Source organism: Ammodytes marinus (genome assembly GCF_949987685.1).
Source record: "Ammodytes marinus genome assembly, chromosome: 6".
NCBI classification, from domain to species: Eukaryota; Metazoa; Chordata; class Actinopteri; order Uranoscopiformes; family Ammodytidae; genus Ammodytes; species Ammodytes marinus.
The window spans coordinates 26,122,304-26,146,724 of NC_137235.1; the positions used below are offsets into that span (position 1 = coordinate 26,122,304).

Consider the following 24,421-nt stretch of genomic DNA (forward strand, 5'->3'; position numbering starts at 1 on the left):
GAGAATAGGGTCCAATCCACAATACAGCCTGGCCCCCATTGTGTCTCTGTAGGCACCCAGTGAGTACCCTGTACTGTCAGAGTAAGTACTAGGGAAGATCACGTGCCTTTCTTTGGTGTAATAAAGAACAAGACAATGTTTCATAACTTCTTGAGTTCCTTATTATTGTGTTATCAGATATACTATTTATACTATTACATAAGTGTGTTCTATTTTAATCCTCGGATGACATTATTAGCAGTCCTAAACTGTGCACCTGAGAGTGGTAGGTTTACCTGCTATGAGCTGCTGCAGTGCCAGACCAACATGGCTGCAAGGAGCTAATCTTCAAGGAGGCATATGTATCAATTAATTAACTGAAGCAGAAGACATAAGCATGAAACATTCCTGGAGTGTGGATGAAGCTTGCCTACTAGCTAATCACACAAGCAAAAATTATTGAAATTATTTAGTAAGTTACAATACTTTCCACATAGTAAGTGGCAGAACATTACACCGCGTTATAGTTCCATGAAATTACTTGGTACGCCGTGGGAACTAACACAGTAAAGTGTGGGCTTTATTGTTAAGTGCTTTCCCTATGTGTTACCAACAACAACAACAACAATATTCTTAACATTTACACTATTATGATGATTAGGCATAACAATATTAAACATGTTGTTAGTAGAACATATAGTACTTTTTGATATTCATGGACATTCATAGACATTCAAAAGGGGAAACAAACTGCAGTTGAACATTCTCAAGAACTACTACTAAATGAAGCACATGGTCACTTCCCAAATAAAAGAAGGAAGAGAAACTACATATCAGGTTCATCTTTTCAAGAGGAGAGTGTTTGGTGTAATGCACAAAAAAAAATCTCTTTCCGGACACTTTGCCTACAAGGAAAAAAACTTCCAATGCTGTGTCGCTTTAAGGGTCATCACTCTAAGCCCTGGAAAACCAGTGGGTCCCTTTTGCAGTGAGGACTTGTGACTTCACGTGGATTTGTACGGGAGCTGAATACCACACTCATTCATTCACATTCAGTTCAGTGATTATAGGAGTTCAGCATGAGTGGATAATTACAAAAAGGAGGAGGTTTGAAGAGAGCTTAGAAGTGAGAAATGAAGAGGAAAGGTCAGACTGAACAGGTGCGATGTACATTTCCTGCAGGAGAACACATCGAAAGGAAAAAGTGCACTTATCAGAACAGCTGTTTCTCGACACGCAGTAGCAGCTGTTGTAACTTTTGTTTGTTTTTGCTAACCCTTGCCCTTTGCTCAGTCTTTCTTTTCTCTTCAGCCCATTGCTGTCATTCTCCCGCCTTCCTCCTACTATTCCCTCTCCGTACTATCCCCCTTTTAAATGTCCACCTGACGGATGATGTCAAAATCCATCTGAGACATCTGTATGCGCATGTGGCCATCTGTTTGCTGTGTATGTGTGCTGGTACATCTTTGCATATGCGTGTGTCTTGGTACGCTCAGCTATGTGTAAGAATTTTTCTTTCGCACATACTGTAGGTATTTTTGTGAAAGGGTGTAATTTTGTAAAGATATATTTGCAGTGGGAAACAGGATCACGGCAGTGTCTGTGACGCACGTAACTCCTCAGAAACACTGAAATGCAAAATGATTGTATCATGGAAAACGTGCAGATATTCGGGGCCTCCTTGTAGTCAGAATGTGACACGTTTTTGCTGCGTATACACGTGAGAGTATGTGTTTTGTTAGCCTGTGTGCAGGACTGTGAGTGTGCAGGCGTGGGTGTGTGTGGGTCCTGCTTGTGTGTTGAGGAACGTCTGTCTCCCAGTGGGCCTCTCTCAAGGCGTACCAGCCATGCCAGCGAGGGTGCTTTGCGTGTGTGTGCGCGTGTGCACACTTAAGCCTTCCAAATGTTCTTGCCTGCGAAGAGATCCAAGCACATGACTCAAACGTCACACCTCTCCTCTTGCTATCTTTCAGCCTCCCTCTCATTCACACAAAATGTAATTTTGATCTCAATCTGTCAACAGTGGGCTCCGTTGTACACCCCATATTGGCCTCAGTGACATTTAAATGTTTCTTTGCATGCAAAGACACTTAGACACAAACACACTGAAAAAGCCTGTGCTCACTATCAGCACAGGAGCTCTCTTCTATGTTGTATGACACGGTCATGCCTGTGTAGGTGGCATTGTGGTATCCCACACCACAGCCTCAGAAGGTGTCATAGAGAAACTGTGTAAACAACACATGCATTTAGTTGTTCTAAATTGCAATCTGTTGTACATGTGTCCATTTGTTCTTGTACATGTATCCATTGATCTACATTTTTTTTTTACTTATCTGAGAAATAACATGCCCCAACAATGACACCTCTTAATGGCTGAACACCACATCAAAGGTCTTTCTACCATGCAGTCTTGTTGCATCCACTGACTTCTGTTCTCATCTCTTTGAAGATCTCTTGTAAAGGAGAAAAGAAAACGGGAAAATGAAATGAAAAAAGATGGGTGTACTAAGAAACTATATAATGTGAGTAATGCAAAAAAAGAAAACTTGAGCAAAAAGAGATTTTGAAAGAGGACATAGACATAATTAAGTCACAGTTTCAGATCGGCTGGACATGCAGAGACGTGTCACGTTTCTTATTAGTGAGAGGATAACCATGAATGAGAGGAGCTTGTCAGTCACATGTTTGAAAGGGAAGTGAACAGACAACGTGCTGAGATGTGAGAAGATCCTCTGACGTCAAGGAGGCTTTAGAGAAAGAGGGGATGTGTGAAAGCATCAACGCACACAGGGCAGGCAAGAATAATTGAAAGAGATGCCAGATGTGTTACACAGGAGTCTAATAGGTTGCATGAATAGAACTACTTTACATACAGAAAGGTGCAAAAAGTGTGTGCGTATGTGCATGAGAAAGTGAGAAATTGTGTGTGTGTGTGTGTGTGTGTGTGTGTGTGTGTGTGTGTGTGTGTCTGAAGGAGGGAGAACAAGAACAAGAGAGGGGTGGGGGCCCAGCAAGTGGAAGGCAAGTTGTGACCGAGTGGTGACGCACAGAGACCTACCAGCTTCCCTCCCAGTCTCTGTGCTCTCCTGTGACTCTTCTCATAAATAAACTGGGAGCGATTAATATTCATCTATTCAACATACTGTATAGTTGCTTCTGACACATTTAAGTCCCGCCTCCGACTGTGTCTGACGGTTGAGTGGCATGAACGGCGTCCAGTCAAACCCACATGGTGTATATGTAATCTACAGAGAAAGTGCGTCATTGTATCATTCTTCCACACAAAAGCTGAAGACCAATAGAAACATGAAGATTGTATGATGTCCCTGTTGCAACCTTATATAGACACAACAAAGCTGTCATCCCACACAGTGTGTGTGTGTGTGTGTGTGTGTGTGTGTGTGTGTGTGTGTGTGTGTGTGTGTGTGTGTGTGTGTGTGTGTGTGTGTGTGTGTGTGTGTGTGTGTGTGTGTTTGCGTGCGTACGTGCGTGCATGTGTGTGTGAGTTTGAGTGTGAGTGTGAATGAGTGAGAGTGAGAGTGTGTTCAGTGTGAGTCTGCGACTTTTGTATGTAACAGCTTTCTGCTTGCTGTCATCTTGTCTGTTTGCTCCGAATGAAGTCTGGTACAGACATACTGTTGGACAGCGAGAAGCTCAAATGGTACTTAATGCCTGCTACAAATCAACTCATTATAAATATCAGCAGTAATTTCAGGCAAAAACAAACAATTAATCTGCAGAACAGCAGCCAGAGCTGATTAAGACCGTTGTATTGGCAACAGTTGGTTTTATCAGGACTGCGATGCCAACAGATAGGTTTTATGTGGCACCATTGTAAAATATATCTCTCTGAAATGAAGGTGAATGGGAGGTTCTGCTCCTCAGGGGGAATGAAATGACATTTGACAGATGTCTTTGTGTTTGATCAAAAGCAAAAGCCAAAAGAAAAGTGTTTCACTGGAACAGCTTTGTACTGAACAAATAGTCCCCACGAAAAATAAGAGTTTGTGAATTATCTACAGAAACCTTGATATTGTTTCTGAAAATATTTTTTTTTGTACAATTGTAGTCATGCTACATGGCTGTGGGGGGTCCACTGTGGTCTATTAGATGGATTGCCATGGATCATAAACATTCATGCCCTCTCAAGATAAATTTGAATCACTTTGGTGGTCCCTTAAACTGGTCTGTGTTGTCAAGCGTGTGCTGTGCATTCCTTTGGTCTGTGACTTTGGCTGTTCACGCTACACTAACATGATGAACACTATGATGAACAATAAGTTGGATTGACTTTATTCGACATGGACATAATTCAGACTGCTGTAGCTTCATATTAGCACATAGACTGTTCATATTGTGCCTCATGACTTCCAACTATGAACAGGATGAACAATTACAGTGACCAATAAGCCCTGCTAATATGGCCATGGGCATTGTAAATTCTCATTGTATGTTCAAGTTTCTCTTTGCCTTTAGACTGGAATCTACGCATGCCAACAACAGTTTATTGTATACATGTTTCGATAATATCACTATATCAAACTGTGTGTTTTAATGGCTTTTTTTCCTTTCTTTTTTATAACAGTCTTACCAAATGGTCAACAGACTCAACAATGCTAACAATCTGTGTTATTGCTGTTCATCTTTTTTTATCATATGTTGTCAGCAGCATATTGCAAAAGCAGGAGTTTGTTATGTTGTGATGAAAGCTCTGGGCTGTATGAAGGGTAGGCTAACTGTGCTGAAATGGTGTGAATCGTAGTGAAGTTTACATAGCTGTTTCTACATCTTCTCCACACTTCCTGTCCTCCGTCTTTCTCAGCTGATGGTTGCACAGTTATGAAAGCTGGACAACTGCCTGGAGGACTTACACAATAGCAAGAGTGACTGTGTGTCCACCACATGTATGTGTGTTAGGGTGTGGGTGTGTGTGTCCGTGTGCTTTGGGTGTTTGACTGGAGAACCGCCAAGACATAGAATGAAATGCCCACACAAAGACGTTTAGTTAAAACAAGTAGGAATTTATTTATTTATGCTGCATCTTTCAACAACATTTATTTTTCCTTTTACAGTAAAAAATAAATAACAAATAAGACAATCTGTCATATAGAATTATTATTTCTCTCTCTGATTAAAAACACAGAACGTGCACAGTGACAAACTGGGGGGGAAATGGTATTACTGGCACTTTGGTCGTCTGACAGTGACCTCACTGTCATGGCCACTGAAGAGCACCCGGGCTCAGTTTGACCTCCTCCACAAAACTCACTAACTAAACAGCCAAATAGCACAGAATACTTCCCTAAATCATACTTCTTAAAATCAAGAACCCTGATGGAGAAATATCTCCAAGAACCCATTGTGTCTCTGTAATGCTAGAAGAAGAAAAAAAAGATTGTGTGAGGTGATTACTGTTGATTCAAGGCTAACTGGTGTGTGTGTGTGTGTGTGTGTGTGTGTGGGTGGGTGTGTGTGTGTGTGTGTGTGTGTGTGTGTGTGTGTGTGTGTGTGTGTGTGTGTGTGTGTGTGTGTGTGTGTGTGTGTGTGTGTGTGTGCGTGTGTGCGTCTGTGCGTGTGTGTGTGTTTGTGTACCTCTTCAACATTACCTCCCACTCTCTCACTCCCACTACATCTTGGCCATGCTCTTTTCACCTCTATTGGAGCGAAGGACCCTTTCCTTTCATCCTTTTCCTGCCCTTCAGAGATGGAGGGAGCTTTACGAAAAAGGTGGGTAAAAATAAAAGAAGGACCAACGTACAATCTTCAGAACACCTACAGCAGCTCGCTTCCCACAAGGCAATGTGGAAACTTGTTTAAAAGATGGACGGATAAATGCACACTGCTGAGGGAGAGTGAGTGGACGTCTATATTTGGTTACTTCCTCATTCGCCATATTTTTTCCCGCTCTACATCCACTGCTCATTTTGTTCTTTTTACTTATGCAGTCTCAGCATTCACATTTCCCTGTGCCGCAGGTTTGACTCTTTAAGCCTCATTCCTAAGTCTGTCTGCATGTAGGTGTGTCGGTCTGAATTGGTCTGCTGTTCTGTTCGGTTCTAAAAAGAAACCAGACTCCCTCAATGCTCTCTCTCTCTCTTAGTGTGTATTTACAAATCAGCCAATTTGCACCACTGCTGTCCATCTGGTGTCGCCCACCCATGATTCAGTGGAGTGACAAAATCTACTGACGTATTTGCATTTGGCATCGGCGCCAGCTTGCGAACCCATTCATCCTCAAGTATCCCCACACAAACACAGACAGATGCCCATCACAGCCAGAGACTCTGTGAGCGGTCTCGCTGTGACGTCAGGCCCCATGTGGTCTGTCCCAGTAGGCCACTCTAGTTTACATTTAGTCACGTTTCAGTTGAACAACAGCAATCTACTTCTTCTTGGTGGATTTTCATTTTTAGACATTTCGTGCCAAATTTGAAATTAGCTTTCACTTTTAACCCAAGTTGACCGTGTAAGTGCACCTTTAAAGGTCACTTGCTAAAAATGTCTAACAAAAATATTGGTCCACAGTGTAACTAAATACTCTCAAAGTTGGGGAAAAATCATCTCTCTCTTTTTCTACACCTCCACCTTTCTGAAAACCTGTGTTCAAACACCCCATTAGGATTGTTTCCCCATATGATGTCACAAGGGGAGGGGCCAACTTTACCAACTTTTTCCAACCTAATTTAGCACTTAACCTCCACCTATGATTAGCACACCTTACTGCCAGTTATATCCAACTGGCAGTTAGATTCAGGGCCTATTAGAGTAGACTTGGCGTTTTTGAAGGTGGGGCTTAAAGTGACAGGCTCTATAACAGACCATTTACAGAGAGAGGCTCAAAAGAGGAGATTCAGTAATGGCAATGTGAGAAATATAAAGTTTTTTTTGGAAACTACACCATGAAACCGGTTTATCCTAGAAACCAAAAGTAAAATTTTGAACTTGAAAATAAGCATAATATGTGACCTTTAAACTCTGCAAAGAAAGGCATGATTCAGGAAATATTCTGTGTATCTGTTTTTTTATATCAAGATCTTCATTCTGCATCCAAGTCAACAATCTTTACACATTATGTCAATATGTCACAGAAAGACATCCACAAAAGCAAAATTTCTGGCTCCCTGACAGGAAGCATTCTTTCCCTGTTGTTGTCGCAAATGACACCATATTTACAGAGAATGATGGATGAGTTGGATGGATGGAATAAGTACTGATGAGTGGATTTATTACTTTTCTCCTGCATGTAGCTGCTTCTAGCGCCAGCACCTTCACAGTGACTCGCCGTATTCTCGCTGCTTCCTTTTCTTATTGCTCCATGAACGCTCCCTCCCCCCTCCTTTTCTCTGTTCCTCTTTCTTTTCCCTCTCTCTGAGCTTCACAGTATATATTTTCCTCTCTCTCTCCGATAGTAGACCCTCAGCTTCACTGTGTACTGCGCTCTGTCGCGTAGAAGCACTATAGCCTGCACTGTATTTCCTGGATCAAGATGAAAGTGATTGTGTTCGATCACAAATATCATTTTGAACACTCTCAGAGATACAAACCTATTTACATGACACTTTAAGTGGTTACAGTATCGTCATTACTGTGCACTGTTTCTAACAGTATTTGTAGTATTTGTAGCAGCCAGTGAATTGGATGCACTAATAACAGCACTAGCAGTAGTTTTTACTTAGTTGAGCTGACAAAATTGGACTCAGCCATCGTAGCCCTGATTGCAGGGAATCACCTCCTCGTGCAGGTGAGACACAGAAAGCCAGACCTGTAGAGTATTGTAGACATATAATAACCTTAGCTGAAGAACTCTTAGCAGCCCTGAAAATCTTTTAGCCCTGTAGGTGGTAGATTCAGAATCTAACCGTCCCCCCTATCTCCCTCGCTGTGCCTTGAGTTTTGGCAATACAGCAGAGCGGGCAAAGGGGGGTTGTAGAGAGTCTAACAGGGATTCTCACAGCCTTTAAAACAGGCCGAAAGGGATTAGGGACGTGGTGCCAAGAGTCCCATTCAGCCGACTAGCAGGTGGAGGTTGAGGCAGAGGCTGCAAACAGAAAGGGTTAGTAGTGAGAGGACAGAGGGCGCTCTGGTAGAAGAGGGAGAGGAGGACGATGGCGGCATGTCAAACTCAGGCGGACACTCCAGCTCAAAGCATCGCAGGGTGACGCCCGAGTCCTCGTTGCCGTAGTTGGCCCAGTACTCTTCTTGGTCGAGCTTGGGCAGCGCCATCTCCTCCTCCCCCATCTCGTACTTGACTACCGAGGTGGTCGAGGATGGGCCTTTCCCGTACAAACCAGCCTTGACGGTCTCGGAGGCCTTCTCGAAGACGCCCTTGGTGGAGGACTGGGGCCTGTTCTTGTGGAACCACCAGCGGGTCTTGGTGCTGAAGGTGGTGGTGGTGGAGCCTCCGATGGAGCCGGGGTCGGGCAGCGGGCAGAGGGCGAAGTCCATCTCGCGGAGGAAGCGCAGGTCCTGGTTGCGGCGGGCGGACGGGGACGCGCAGATCACCTCAGAGGAAGAGACGCGGGCCTCACGGAACCACTCCCACAGGGCGCGGGCCTCACAGCCACACGACCAGGGGTTAGCGTTGAGGCGCAGGAACTCGATGCCCTGCGTGTCCCTCAGGGCCTGGCTGGGCAGCTCGGCCAGAGAGTTGTTGAAGAGGAACAGCATGGTGAGGCGGCCCAGGTCACGGAAGGCCCGGCGGTTGACCTGCCTGACGCGGTTGTCGTGGAGGAGGAGGCGGTCCAGGTTGACCAGGCCGCGGAACACGTTCTCCGACAGAGTGCGGATACGGTTGCCATGCAGGAACAGCTGGCTCAGGTTGATGAGGTCAGAGAAGATGTCATCCTGCAGGAAGTGGATGCTGTTCTCCTAAAAGGAAGAAAAGAACCAAATGGGGTTTAGCATGAAAGGCAGATGGGATCTGCAATAGTTGTAGTTGGACCTTTGCTGATCGCTGTGTGTGTATGTACGAGTGGTATAGTTGCATGCAGGTTCCATACAGCTTTTTCTTAAGAGTAAAAGCACTTTTCAAGCACTTGAAAGATAAAAGTTCAACAGTAAAACAATAAAATTCGAACACTAAAATCAAATATAAAAAGGTGAGCCTTGATTTTGAGTCACTGGGTCACAGCTATAGAAGTAAAATGTATAATGCGAAATATTTGTTAAAAATAAATTAATTACACATTATCAATTAAAATGCAGGTGCTACATGAGCTCAATTTATTTTTCAATACTGTAATAAAGTCAGCTTGAAGGTATTAAAAAAAATGTGTGTAAACAGTGTTTTATAGACGGTCCCTAAATCAGCCTGATCGATGTGTAGAAAATCCAGCAATTGCCAGTTATGTGTTCAGATTACAAGTCTTTTTTCAGACTCTGTATTAACACTGTGCATGAGTGTGTGTGTGTGTGTGTGTGTGTGTGTGTGTGTGTGTGTGTGTGTGTGTGTGTGTGTGTGTGTGTGTGTGTGTGTGTGTGTGTGTGTGTGTGTGTGTGCGTGTGCCATAGTTATATCTGTATGAATTTGCATGTCTCTCGGGTGCCCCTACCTGCAGGTACAGGAACTGCAGGCTGTACAGTTTGTGGAAGATGTCATGGGGCAGGGCAGTGAGTTTGCAGCGGTGCATGTGGAGGCTCTGGAGCTTCTCAAGGCCGCGGAAGGCGCCCCCCTCCAGCCGGTGGAGGCTGGGGTTGTCCCCCAGGTCCAACTCCTCCAAGTCCCTCAGCTCACTGAAGGCCCCCGCCTCAATCCACGTGATGTTGTTTGCGAACAGCCACAGAACCTGATACAACGAATGACACGTGATTTTAACTGTAAACGGGGATTCTTCTTATGGGAGGATACGTTCTTATAGTGCATGAACACTGCTGCCTAAAATATATAAGTGTACATTCATTTAAGTCTTTTTGTTTTTACATGTGAGAGTGACAGAAAGTCACATTTCTATCGTATTTAATTTAATGGACAATAACGTTACTCAATCCAAAATGATTTAGTCTAACGTGATAAATAAACTTGAATGTTAGGAAGACTGCAGGAAATGTTGCAGTCGACACATGTCAATACTAAAAGTAAATACTAGTCTGTATACATCATTAACTTTTTTTTAGCTTATGTCTATCTATCTTCATAGATAATCCGGGGTCAATGTGTAAAACAATTACCATTTCTAAGTCTCAAAAAGCAAGAAATAACTGCAAGCTCCTTCTTACCTGAGTTCCGAAGCCAAAAGAGCCAACTCTAAGCTCCGTGATCCGGTTGTTCTGGAGGAACACGCGCTGCGACTCATAGGGCACTCCGACCGGGACGGCGGTGAAGTTCTGCGCCTGGCAGCTCACAGTCATGGGCGTCGGGTAGCACACGCACAGGTGCGGGCACGCCGACGCCGGACTTGGCATACCGAGGACCAGCCACACCAACAGCCCGAGGGAGAGACCGCCTGGAGGAGAGCAGGGAGAGAGAGAGAGAGGTGAGCGGGAGCGGGAGCTGGCCGTGGTGCTGAAATCTACCGTTGTGCATAGCATTAGTATCAGTCCAAACGATTGAGCTCATTCTCTACTGCCTGTTAAAACTGTATGTACTGTATGTTTTGCAATGGCAAAGACTGACCTAACACACAAAGATTTATGTTCCAAGTGAAGTTTACCCCTCAGCAATATACTTGCACCGACCATAACGCACAGCCTGATTACAGGCGTTTTCAGTCTATTAGCGACTATTCCTTAGAGATGACACAAAGCCTTGTTATATTCATACATTCATATTATATTTTAACTTCCCATCCTTCAATGAGACGATTTTTAGAAGTCATAAAATAGCCTAAGAAGTCATTTCCTGACTGATCTACAGAGAGGCCGAGTTTATTTTCCATTTTGTCTCATCCATCTAATCACATTATCCATCCACATTGCATTTAACACATCAAAGTGCCTTAAACCCTCTTCTATTACACACTTATTGCACCGGTAATGAAACGCAGTATAGCTCTAGCCTATATGCCTGCAGTGTCCATCCATGGGATATCCAAAACCAAAGAAGACAGAGAGAAACTTACTTTTGCAGTTGCGCATGATGGAGCATCGTCGGCTCCGAGTGATCGAAGAGGTTTCCATCCTGAACCAAAGCCCAAAGCGAGTTAGCCTACAAGGGTGAAGTAAATGCCTGCTATCTCCGCTGATGCCCTGGTTCCCGAGTCGAATCGGAGCGACTGAGAGTGTGCCGTTGGAGGGCTCCTAGTGTCCCATATATACTCGAGCATCCCGTTATTGCCTACGGCAGTGGGCATCGCGGAATCTCCTACGTCACTCCGGGGTCATGAATGAGTGAGGGCGGCGAGGAACGGAAAAGGGAGGGGCCGACCACAGGGGGATTCTCTTGGAGAGTTCGTATACGCGCGTAAAGGCTGGTTGGAGACGCGCGCTCAGAGAGAGGAGGAGACTCTTTCTCGACGCACATAGGGACGAGAGGGACGGAGGGAGGCGAAAGAGTGCAAGTAGAAACACAGTGAGGGGAGGGTGGATTAAGGCACGGCGCCCGGTTATGATGATGACTGGAGAAGCGGAGGACGGGTAGGAGAAGAGCGCGCGCACAGCTCGTTTCCTGGCCGGCTCAATCAGAGACCGTTATAGTCCGTTTCCGGCGCACTGCAGCCTAGACAGAAAGATACAGAGAGAAAAGAGCTTACATGGTTCTGTCCTTAGGAAAAGGAGGATGCCCCCGATTTATGATTCAGCCACACGGGAGAATTGCGATGCCAGAGAGGAGAATCACTCAGAACAGCCATGATTGAGTAGTAGGCCAATTTTTTGTTGGAGAGGTTAACTTCGACATGCTCCAGTCAGGCTGTTTGTACATTAATTATAGTTACGGAAATAACTGTTTTGATGATGGAGATATAAAATGGCACCGAGTGTTTTGGCAAGGCGAGAGTGCTCAGATGTGATTTATTTTGACAATTTAAGGACATTTGGATAATTTTAGACAAAATCTGTAGAAGTGAATGGGACTATTCAAATGCGGTTCACCCCCAGGTGTTGTGTCTTATTTCTATTTTGTATTGCCCTAGTTAATATTATTAATTAGGTGCACTAATGGGGGGGAAATTATTCGTAATAAAACCAGAAAGCGCAAATATAGCAACACAGCAGATGCCTTCTTGTGAATGCCACTTCAAGTCTGTCTTTTCTGTGTAGCTGTGCCTCAAGCTGTCACTGCTTGTGTTTGACTGCCAGTTGTGAGATAGCAATACATTATTGGTGACAATGGCACAGTGTGATCATTAAAACTGCCATTTGCCAAATCTTACATAGTTTGCAGTTAACAATTTAAAAGACTGAGAGAGCAAAATAATACAGGCCTTCTGTACATACTAATGCAATCCAATACAAATCCCATTTAATGTAAACTTAATTTATGACACAAAAATGTTCATCAACATCTAGGCTCAATTTGTTACAAGGTGCACTTAAATTTGGGCCACATCCATCGATGTAAAAGACATGGACAATATATAATAAAAACTTTACAATTTAATAATACTTGAACACACTGAAGCCTACACAATCGAGTATGTTTGTGTTCTTTGTAGGGCTATTATACTGTATTTTCTGGTCACTGTGTCTATCTATATAGCGTGTGTTCTATGATGTGCCTTTTTGTGCAACTTTGAAACATTATAAAGAGCTGCACTCAGGGAACAAAAGTACTGAATGGGATGAACAATTACCGAAAAAGCTCTGAGACATAATTTATTTAAGAGTCTTATCCAGGCCTTCAAGATGACATCAGCTTTTGAGCTTTTGTAAAAAAAAAATGGTACCTGTCGCTTTGTACTTGTTTCCTTCTGCTTTGTGTCCCAGTTTTGCTTTCAGAAATGCTTGCGTAAAGAGCTACGTATGTAAGCTAAGAAATCTAGTAGAATAGGTCTGGAACATAGACGAAAGAGAGACCTTCTGGAATAAATACAGTTTCTTTATACATCTGACATTGAACATAAATATAGATTGTTCCTTAGATCGTTAGACCGGGCACAAATACAACTCCTGTAGCATAGTTTTCTTAAGAGTATTTTGTTTTTGAAACATTTTACGAGGAATAATGAGAAATAACCTTCAACGTAACCATTATGAGGTTCAAGCCATGCGAGCAGTACTGGAATATACTGAACGTCACAACTGAAAAAGTTGTGACGTTACGTAAAATGTGAATGAAACAGAATTTGATCATTTCCTAATCATTTTCAACATATTTTCAATAAACAACAGTACAAATACATCTTAATCTTTATAGTTTTTTGTATATATACCCAAACATACAATTCTAAAATTGCAACACGTTTCAAAAAAGTTGGGACAAGGGCATTAAAAGATAGGGAAAGCTATAGAATGTAAAAAAAAATACCTGTGTGGAACATTACTCACATAAACAGGTTAACTGGTGATATTATCATGGATGGGTGGATGGATAAAGGGGCATCCCATAAAGGTTTAGTCTTCACAAGCAATAATGGGGTGAGGCTCACCACTTTGGGAAGAACTGCAGAGGAAAACTCTGGGCCTGGGCCTGGGCTCATCTGAGATGGACTGAAAAATTGGAACAGTGTGCTATGGTCTGACAAGTCTATATTTCAGATAGTTTTTGTAAATCATGGACGGTGTGTCCTCCGGGCTCCAGAGGAAAAGGACCATCCAGATTGTAACCAATACAAAGTTGAGGGTGGGTTAGTGCCCATGGTATGGGTAACTTGCACATCTATGAAGGCACCATTTATGATGAAAAGTACATACAGGTTTTGGAGCATCATGCTGCCATTCATACAGTGTCTATTTCAGGGGCGTCCCTTCTTATTGTAGCAAGACAATACAAAGCCACATTCTGCACGTCTTAATACAGCTTGGCTTCATAGGAACAGAGTGTGGCTACTAGACTGGCCTGTCTGCAGTCCATACCTGTCTCCCATTGAAAAAAATTGGTGCATTATGAAGCACAAAATATCACAATGGAGACCCCGGAATGTTGAGCATCTGAAGTTGTATTTCAAGCAAGAATGTGAAATAATTTTGCTTTCAAAATGTCAACAATTAATGTCCTCAGTTCCCAAATGCTTAGTCAGTGTTGTTAAAAGAAAGGGTGATGTAACACAGCGGTAAAAATGCCCCTGTCCCAAGTTTTTTGAACATGTTGCAATTTTAGAATTGTATATTTGTGTATATTTACAAACACAATAAAGTGTATTAGCTTAAACAAATACATATGATGTGTAACATCCCAACTTTTCGGAATTAGGGTTGTAGGTAAGAAAAGACCTATTTGACATTGAAGATTACCTCTCAGACCGAGAGTTCTGAGGAGGTAGACAACAGAAGCCCACACATTCATGCACCCATTCATAGATTCACAGGCCGCTCAACAGATGAGTCAATGAGGGAAGAAATAGTCACATGTAAGGCCGTGTGCATGGCCGCACACATGCACACACCTCGACATGCACGTGGTACAGTATGCACAAGCTCCACTCTGCACCAGGCCAACTGAGCCACAGGCAACGGTAAACAAATGAGTAACGGAGGGGATCCATTGCACGGTGTGTGTTGCTCTTCCCTCACACCTTCTGCCTTGTCCTTATCTGGACTTGTGGATGCGCATATAGTGCCCACTGGCCATCCGGGACCAACGCCTCATAGGCCTCCCTTTCTCACACACACACTCATAGTACCACCTGTTTAAGTCTGTGTGTCAGAGTGTGTGTCTGTACATGTGTGTTGGCGAGCCTGCCTGCTGAGGCACCGCTTTGTCTAAATGCCATCATGGAGTGTCAGTCAATCCATGTTGTGCCAGTCACCCACACAGCAGGCTTGCGTTAATGTGTAGGCTACGTATCTCAATGAGTGTGATGATCGCTGTGTTCTGTTTGTGTAATTCCAACACAGAAATAAAACTGAGGCTTCCCCGGCCGGCCCACCACCGCTCCAGCACATCTGCTTGTGTCAGTCTACGCCTTTTAGTCCAGTAGTAATGGTCACTGGACCCAAAAAAAAATCAAATTGCAACATAGGCAGACTCAACTGATTTTCTATCCTCAATATGTCCTGAATGAGGGTGAAAAAAGTGTTAAGGAACTGTATGAGGAGAACACTTTGAAGATGGCCTTAATATGATCCTAGCAAAAACACATTTAGCCTTTTATGCTAGATATGCCAAATGTGATGTGAATTTCTAACTTTTTCATAAAAGCATGACACTAGGGACAACAGATGGAAACTAGCACATGTGCTACAGTATAATCTGGAATTTTTACAGCTGTACTTGTAACATCTGTTCATTATAATGCACTGTCCCTAACAAATACATACATTTAATGAAACTTGGAAAACCTGTACAGTTTGGGGCCCTGGACATTTACAGAGTTGGAGCAATTGCAAAGAAACAATCATGGCGGCTCTGGTGCCATGATTAATACCTTACGCTATTGCCTGACAATGCATTTTGCATCATAACTCCTGAGCCAAACATGATAACACATAACAGCGTTTGTCTACCCCTATGTTTTCATGGTCGGGGATTACATTGGTACCACTGTACCACATCAGGAACTGTTAAGGTTAATAGTTAAGATTAAGATTTTGCACAAATTAACTAAAAAACTTGATCACTTTGTACATTAACTCAGAAATAGGCTAAAGTTTCTGTAAAATAGTATAACTATATTCTTAAGACCTTGGCAAGTTAGCCTAAAAGAATCATAAAATTGTATTTTAATTAATTTTGTATTTCATGTGTCTGTGTGTCTGTCTGCCCCCTGCTGCACCTTGCCTCTATTCACTATTCAGCTTTGCAGGCTTTGATCCCAACTCAGTTAGTTACCGACTGTGGAGTGCGTCACTGCATCTACAGGCACGGCGCGCTGTTATCTTGCTCTCTGTGGTGTGAGACACTCTGAAATAAAACTGATTGCACTTTGGATCAGCCCAATCCAAATGAGCCAGCTGGATTCACTGATACAGGTGTGGTATGACGTCAACACCGATAGCAGGTTGGAGAGGATGCTTCACTGTAGTAGAGGTGTGTCTGTTGCCTAGGTAACAACTCACATCAACCGCTCTTTTCTGGTCTTCAATGAAAATATTGAATAGAGATGAAGATTTCATTTCTAGTGAGATTCAGGCCCTTATGCACAGTGCACAGTCTTCAAACTCCTTCAATTGCATCTCTTTATTAACATGCCGGAGTGCTGTTGAAGGGCACTCATTTTTATTGCATGGTTCATCTCATTAGTGAACTTAGTCAAAAGATTGCATTCCCACAGGGCCACACAGATGAAGAGGCACGAGAGAGACAAGAGGTTGAGCACACACACTCCCTACAAGGCTACGAAGGCTACAACAGACAGTATGATGTATGATTTTATTCTCAATCTATTTTCCAAACTCTACCCGTACAATTACCCACACCAGTTACCTTCAATACTTCTCCCTCCCAACATACTAATACACATTCTCCATATGGCATTCTCCATCACACAAGCCAATAATGTAAAATAAAATTACACACACACACACACACACACACACACACACACAGCCTTTTAACACCATCAACATACTGTACATTATATATCAACTACTGCTAGTTTATTTCTGTATTTATTATATTTCTTTATTATATAATGTATAATACATATTTTTCTTTAAAAAAAAGTATTGTCTCTGCTTGTCTTGTCTCTAATGTGTTCATGTAGTCTTGTCCCCCACACAATGGATCTTTGTCATGTCTCTCACTGTTTTGTCATGTACCGCATCACTTAATAAAAAAAAAATGTAATTAAAAAAAAGACAGTATGATGTGCACAAAGTCAAGGACTGATGCAAACACAGATCCTCAAAGGCTCAGACACAGACAGTGTAGTGTCACGCAGACAAATGGTGAGATATTTTGTCGGAAAAAAAACATCGAACACATTGCTCATTGGCACACTCTTGTCCACCCCTCACCACCCATTCACAGAGGAAGCACCTTCATTCAGCCTTTGTACAACCAACACTGACAAAAAAGATGTTCAAGCTATTCTCCTGTGACTCCTGATCACCTCCCCTCTCCTACATTGCTTTTTTTCTCTTTGTCTTCCAAACACTCCCTCCCTCCCTCCCTCCCTCCCTCCCTCCTTCCCCTCCCCCTTTTTTTTGCCAGTGTCTTTCATTTGTCCCATGCCTTGCCGTCACTGCTTCCGCCTAACCATATTCTGCTGTCTGCTTTCCACACACTGGCACGCTGCATGCGACACAATTGTTACTTGTGTGATATGTAATTATTTCTTCTTCTTCTTCTTATAAGGCATCAAGTCTTTGAGTTTCTAGAATATTAGGCAGCCCTTAAGGGAGGATGTCAGCGGTATTGTTTTACTTTCATATTGTGAGTTTATACTAAAATTGTATAGGGGAGAGTGGGGTGACTTGTGCTGGTGGGGAGGTTGTGCCACCCCTTGTTTCTAGAAAACCATAGAAGAAATTGGAAATGTGACCACATATTTAAGAAGAGCCATCCATTTGACTCATCCTGTAAAGAAGAGCCATCCATTTGACCCATCCTGTAAAGAAGGGAGAAACATGGAATAAGATATAAGCACATTTAAGATCAAAACCTGTTTTTTGCCTTTCAAAGTAAAATTTCCATGATCAAGGTTTTTTGATTATTGTGTCTGAACAATTATAGACACGTTTGAAAACATTTGATACCTGTTTTAGTGCTTTAGTATGCTACACTTTGTGTCTATATAGTTAGCACGATGTCAGCCCTAAACTGCTGCATCATGCTTATTATCCAAAATTCTGGGTTTGGGGTGATTTGTGCCAGAGGGCCTGGGGTGAGTTATAAGTAAGTAAGTAAGTAAAATGTATTTATAAAACCAAATTTATAACAGTTTGCACTGTCCAAAGTGCTGAACATAGTGCATTCAGTAGGTAAAAAAATTAAGGTAAAATAACAATAACAAAAATAAAAGATGTAAAGCCCAGACATCCACATATAAACAAAGATAGTAGTGCAGAGGTCAGATAGTTAATGGGGAGGAAAAACCAGGGTGTACAGATGGGTTTTGAGCCTTGATTTAAAGGCAGAAATGAAGGGGGATTCGCATATGCCAGGTGGCAGTTGGTTCTACAAGGGCGGAGCAGCTAGTGCAAAGTACATTTTTGAGAGGTGTGCCATTGGAATGGCTGTATACGCTGGTCACCAAAATAAAGTGATTGTCTACAGTAGCTCAGAAGAGACTGACATCTCCATTCCACTTAACAACACCACTGATGATTTTCAGATGGCCAGAAAGATGATGATGGTGACTGTGTCATTGTGAGCTTTGCATGTAAAACCATGTTGTTTAAGAAAATTGTCCTTAAATCTTTGTAAAATATTTACTTTACTTTAAATACCTTAAATAAGTGATTGTCTAATGGATTTGTCTTGCATTACAGTTTATGAGATATATATCAATGGCACAATTTACCCCATGGTATTCTCTCTTGTGGCACAACTTACACCAGACCGGGGGCAAGTTGTGCCACAAGACAACTTTTTTTCCGAAAGCTATATTTCTTAAACAGTTTATTTCAGATCCAAAGTTATTGTTGCCAGGGATGCACAATACCCTGACACTTTGAGTAAAAAGTGGCACATCTCACCCCACTCTCTCCTATGTAAGAAAATTATCTTTATTAACATAATCTAATTGAAATACATTTATTATTGAGTAGTTGTTTATTTGGTGTGTCCTAAATTTTCCTCTGAGTATTATAATATTGTTTGCCATATTAACCTGCTTGGGGACCCTGGGGCTAAAATTATATGTGGGCTCCTGTTAACACCACTATTATTTTCTTCACTTTATGTGCATTGTGTATGTTATTTGCAGGGAAACTTCCACAAGAACGTTAGCGTAATATGAAGTAGGCAGTATCATATGCTGTCTCCTGTGGCTGTGTCTGGGGGGACTTTTTAAGGTCAGAGAAAACTACCCCGCTGATTAATCAGGGGTCAATCAGAAAGTACACAACTCATTACAGCTTCCTATAGTGTGCTTTATATTCTGCATTTGTACATGCAGTTTCACCACCTTCTGTGTGTAATCGTAGTACAACAAACTTACTGACACAATTTGATTCAATGAGCACTACTGGTCAAGAGTTTTAGCACACCACAATTCTTCCCGTTTCATTCAAATTTGAGTAGATCAACTCCAATGAATGTCTTGAAAAGGAAAGAAAGGAAAATAAATAAATAAAAATAATAATAATAAATAAATAAATAAATAAATAAATAGATAAATAAATAAATAAATAAGTTGTAAAGAGGTTTAGGTTGTCAGAAATGGAAAAATAATGTAAATTTCAGAGTTCTACAAAATGCCTTTATCAGTGAAAAAAATATTAGTTCACAACTTCCAGCTCTGGAGCAATAAAAGTAAATAGAGCCTTTTAAAGTTGATTCAAACGATTCCTACAGCTTGGTTACTTGGTCTGTATAAAAGCAGTGTTGGAATAGACATACTACATATTTCGACAATATTGCAGCACATTAATCAATTAAACAGCATAATGGAATGAAGGTGTTCTTTTGACCAGTAGTGTAAGAAAAATAAGATTCTTGTAGAAACATGCACCATGTAACAGTATTTCAACTGAAATAATAAAGTTTTAAAATTTCAAAACATGGCTTCAAATAACGTAAAACTACAAGAGCCATCTTACACAAATGTTCACAGTTTCCCACCACAATATTCTGAGTGTTTTCTTTTAAGTATGAAAATGTTGAGTTCATATCCTTCCTGGTAAAACGTAAAGAGCAGTTCAAAGTTGAAACTAATAAACGCTCATCCAAATAACGTCCCCCTTTAGACTGGGAAACTCACTGTGTGCAAAGTGTGTCTGTAAAGGCCATTCAACTCTGACGTGGCATGACTCTCTCTGCACTCTTTGGTTAATGCAACTTCCTCTCCTCCTCTTCCATTACGAGCAGAGCAATTGTATAACACACAGCCATACGCATTTGTATGTGTTCAGATCAATATTCTCCACTCTCACTCTCTAAAACATTTCCTCCTTCTTTTCCGCCTCTCTCTCGCTCTCGCTCTCTCTCTCTCCCTCTCTCTCTCTCTCTCTCTCTGTCTCTTTCAATCTCTTTAAGTGTATCAGTCTATGCTGTGTTGCAATGACGTGTTCAATTTACAACTGAATTTGATATTATAACAGTGGAAACTAAAGAAAATTAGCACCTGTGTTACTGTGAATTCACAGAAACAGAAATATTTACAGTCAAATTACAGTGCAATGTTAAACACAATCTGATGGGTGATTGGGGTTTTTCGACCCACCGTTTGGTTTTCTAAATGTTCCTATTTGTCTAAATCTCAAGGTAGGCAAATATGAGTATGAATCATTTTTGCATTGGTTTTAATGTATTTCACATGCCGTTCATTCAGGTTTGTTTTGCGATGGCTACCCCACTCTAGGTGTCCCACCTTGCCCCCCCCAGTCAAAATATCCTGCATGGCAACACCTGACTTTTCTAGAGAATCATAGAGCTAGATGCTGCGGACCAGCATACATGAGTTTGTATGTGGAGAGGACCAGTCAAGTTCAAGTGAAAGAGTAAATTATGTTAAAATGCTAAGTTTAAAAAAAAAATAACGTTAAAAGGTGCCCCTGAAGCTGTGATCCTTGAATCCCCCCTGCTGTCAGCCATGAGACTCACAAACGATGCTGTCTTCATGGAGGAAATTCAGACAATGCGTATTTAATATAATCTTGGAACATTTCCCACAGTGAGAAATGTTTTTCACAGCAGAGGATATAGTGCTGTTCTTATCGTGCAGTGACCACATACTCTCGCTCATGGTGACATGGTGGTGAGGCAGAAGTCGTTGGTCTTTGTGTTTGACCAGGATGTTGCAGAGAGGACAGATAATCAGCCAGATCATATTTGTTTTATGTCCAATCCATTAGCAGTCTCTGTTGATGGTTCCTCTGATCTGTTGCAGTGTTTGATTATGCTTCACTCTCTCCTCTCTGTCTCCATCTGTCTCCCGCGGTTGGTTTGATCCGCTGCTCTCAAGCTTCCTCGGCATGATTAAAGCAGAGCCAGAGCACGCTGTGATTGGATCAACTCAGAAGTTCTCACATTTGACTTCTGAACTTCTTTTCTCACGCTGATTTGCATCGCGTCATCCTCCTTTCATAAAGTCATCCATGCTTGTTGTGTGTGCATACTGTATGTGCCCACGTATGCACATACATTTTAATTTTAAAGTAAAAAGTCACTCCCTATGTTAGGTTTCGCTGGTGGTCTTTTGAAAATGTTCCCTAATCTACTTCTGTACACTCTGTCTTTTTCTCTCTATCTCTTTCAATTACACTTCATTTGAGGATGATAGGCATTAGGCAGTTCTACAGTGAAAAATATCCTGGCTTAATGTGTGCGTTCCAACAGCCTCTTTGGAGTGGGATCACCGAGTGTGGATGCATGATGTGTGAGTGGGTTGATGGGGCCAGGAGATGCACGGCAATTAAAGGACAAAACAAAGGTAACCAGTAAAAGCAGCACAAGAATACATAGGGACATAAAATGAATAGGAGGAAACCCATCAAGATCTTTGTCCAGTCAATTATTTTTTGTTTTATTAAAAAATAAAAAATCGATAATGTAAAAGCATAGAAGTGAAAAGTAAACCACAAAGGAAATACAGGAAATACAAAACAACAGTCACACACACTAACATATCACACACACTTAGTAGTAGCTACTGAGCCACGTGCAAACAGACGTCAGTGGTGTGACGCAGAGACCACAAAGATCCCTCACCTTAGCTCCCAACAAAAAGAAGACACCACATTAATTAAGTCCTGACAGAATTCATGCATGCACGTGTGATCTTTTAATAAAGAGTGTTTTTTGTTGCAATACTAAAAAAGTGAATATAGTGAGGTTATATTCAGTAGGCCTATGTTTTTCATCATTTTAGCTCTGGCTGATCCTCTTTTTATTCTTCTTCTGCAATGGTTTAATAGCGAGCTGGAGAATGACACAATACTTATCCCTATGTTCCAAACTCAATTGAGAGTGGACATAAATATCAATCAACTTTTTCCTTTGACAATATTCTGGAAATTTGGTAAAAATCTAAATTATTCCACACCAATCTCTCAGACTGTTAGCAACCATACATAAAAAAGCCAACTCCCACATGTTAAAGAAAAGGCCATTGCACACCTGGCGTGGCGTGAATAGACGCGAATAATTTGGAATTTGAATTTTGATGCGTCTCACTATTGAAGCGACGTCCAAGAAATATCGAACTCAGTTCGAAAAAATAAAAGCCGCAATTTCGCGAGGTGAATTAACTTTGCTGATATGCAAGCTTGTATTGACTCTTATTAATTACTCTCACGAATAAAACGCGCCCGGTGTGCTAAGGCCTTAAAAAAGTGATTATTAACTGTAATGTAATAACTGAAATAAAATTTGTATTTAATGCGTCCCTGCCCACCACTGCTCAACACATTCTTTTGGAATGATTCCCCCATTTATGTAACTTTGGGTGTGTCAGAGAAGTAAACAATTTCTAAAGTATTATCTCATAACTGTATAAATAACTTTCCTCACAGGAACATTAGAACCCAGAAACACTGTTTGAAGTTAGAAAGGATACCTGCAAAGTTAGTTTCACTGCTGTTTTTTACAGCAGCAGGGCCCATAGTTTTGTTTATAAACATATTCTTGTCTTGCATTTGGTTCCAGGTGCCTCAGATTGTGTTTTGATTTATGGTGATAGAATTATACAATACTAAGAATTACATGTAGAGAACATGAGCTCTGTTAATACGTACCCCTCCCCTGAAACTGCGTATTGCACCTTTAAGGATACAGGATTTATTTTAACCCACAGAACAGAAATACTGCATGACATATACCGTCAGTGTGGCCTTGTGTTACAGCAATACACCTACAGTGTAGAAGTGCCTCCTCCAAGTGTGGCAGCTGCCAAAGACTGGAGAGAAACATAGCAGCACCTTGCAAGTACTTCAGATTAATTTCTTTTTTTTGTCACTTTCATCTGAAAGCTCAACACCAGCCTTGCAAAGTATTACCCGCACTGCCAAATATAAACAGGCATTCATATCCAAGCTGTGACACATCCATCAGCTCAAGGGTGCTACCTTTACTGAGAAAACTAACAAACTCTGCATCCATTGTACTCAGCTCCTAACCCTGTTGAAACCTGAAGTTAAATTTGAAACAAACAAACACACTAGGCCAGATTACCAGAACTACACAGGCCCTTGCAAAACTCAGATTTACCATGTGTTAACTGGTTTGTGTTATTCAAACAGAAAGCGAAACAGTCTTAAAGGGGGTTTCCTTTGATATACAATCTTGTTGTCCTAATTATTTAGAAAGAATGAATGTTTAGCAAAGACAGAATTAGGTCAAGAGGGTGCAGCGTGGATGCAATTGAGGTTTCTAAATTTTTTTATCCTGATAAAGGGTTTTTACTGGGAGTTTTTTCTCAGCTGAGCTAAGGGTCTAAGGGCAGGGTGTCATACTGTATGGAATGTAAAGCCCACTTAGGCAAATGTCTATTTGTGATATTGGGCTATAGCTACAAATAAAACTGATTTGATTTGATTTGATTTGATTTGATTTGATTTGATTTGATTTGATTTGATTTGATTTGATTTGATTTGATTTGATTTGATTTGATTTGATAAGAGTAACAGCTCCCCTTTGGACAGATAACTATGAAATCAGAATTCTTCTGCCTCTCGTGATCTTGGTTGTTTGGTTAAAAAAAATCAGCTCTTTAGGCCTTTCCATTCTTCTTGCGTTGCCCCCATAGATAGTATGGTTGCCCCCTTATGTTGCATTCTCCTGTCCACTTGGGTCTGCCTAAAACCCATATCTTGATGCACAGAATGTGCTTACACTTGTGAAAAGTTAGCATTCTGCTACCTGCGGAGGGAGAGATGTCTGGTCTGCACAAATGCCTCGTTTCCACCGAGTAGAGCGGGTTGGGTCGGAGCGGCTCAGAGCGGGACAGCTCGATTTTAAAGAGGACCTATGATACTTTTCGACTTTTAAGACCTATAAACGTTGTTATTATGATTTATAGTCATGTTTAACCATACTAGAGTATCAAATAATTATGTACATGCATTTCGACGTATTCCCTGCTGACCGTTTGGGGTGGCTATGCAGAGCACTAAACACTATGGCAGCCGGTCGAGCCGAACTCGTACAAATTTCTGTTTCCATTTTAACCTGTACTTCTTATTTTATTTAAATGTTTTACTTATTTTCATTCGCTTTTAAATGTCTTCTAATGTGTTTTGTGTATTTTAATCTTGCCCCTGTAAAGCACTTTGAATGGCCTTGTGTTTGAATTGTGCTATA

General features: G+C 41.6%; 1 protein-coding gene across 1 annotated transcript; it reads right to left on the minus strand.

Moving 5' to 3' along the window:
• Positions 1-7,226: 7,226 nt before the first annotated feature.
• Positions 7,227-11,243, minus strand: rtn4rl2a (reticulon 4 receptor-like 2 a; the record flags this gene model as incomplete). Its single annotated transcript, XM_080030064.1, is given in 5 exon segments — positions 7,227-8,850; positions 9,534-9,767; positions 10,198-10,424; positions 11,040-11,181; positions 11,184-11,243. Coding segments are annotated over 5 exon segments (1,527 nt in total). The 3' UTR covers positions 7,227-7,986.
• Between the last annotated feature and the right edge of the window lie 13,178 nt (positions 11,244-24,421).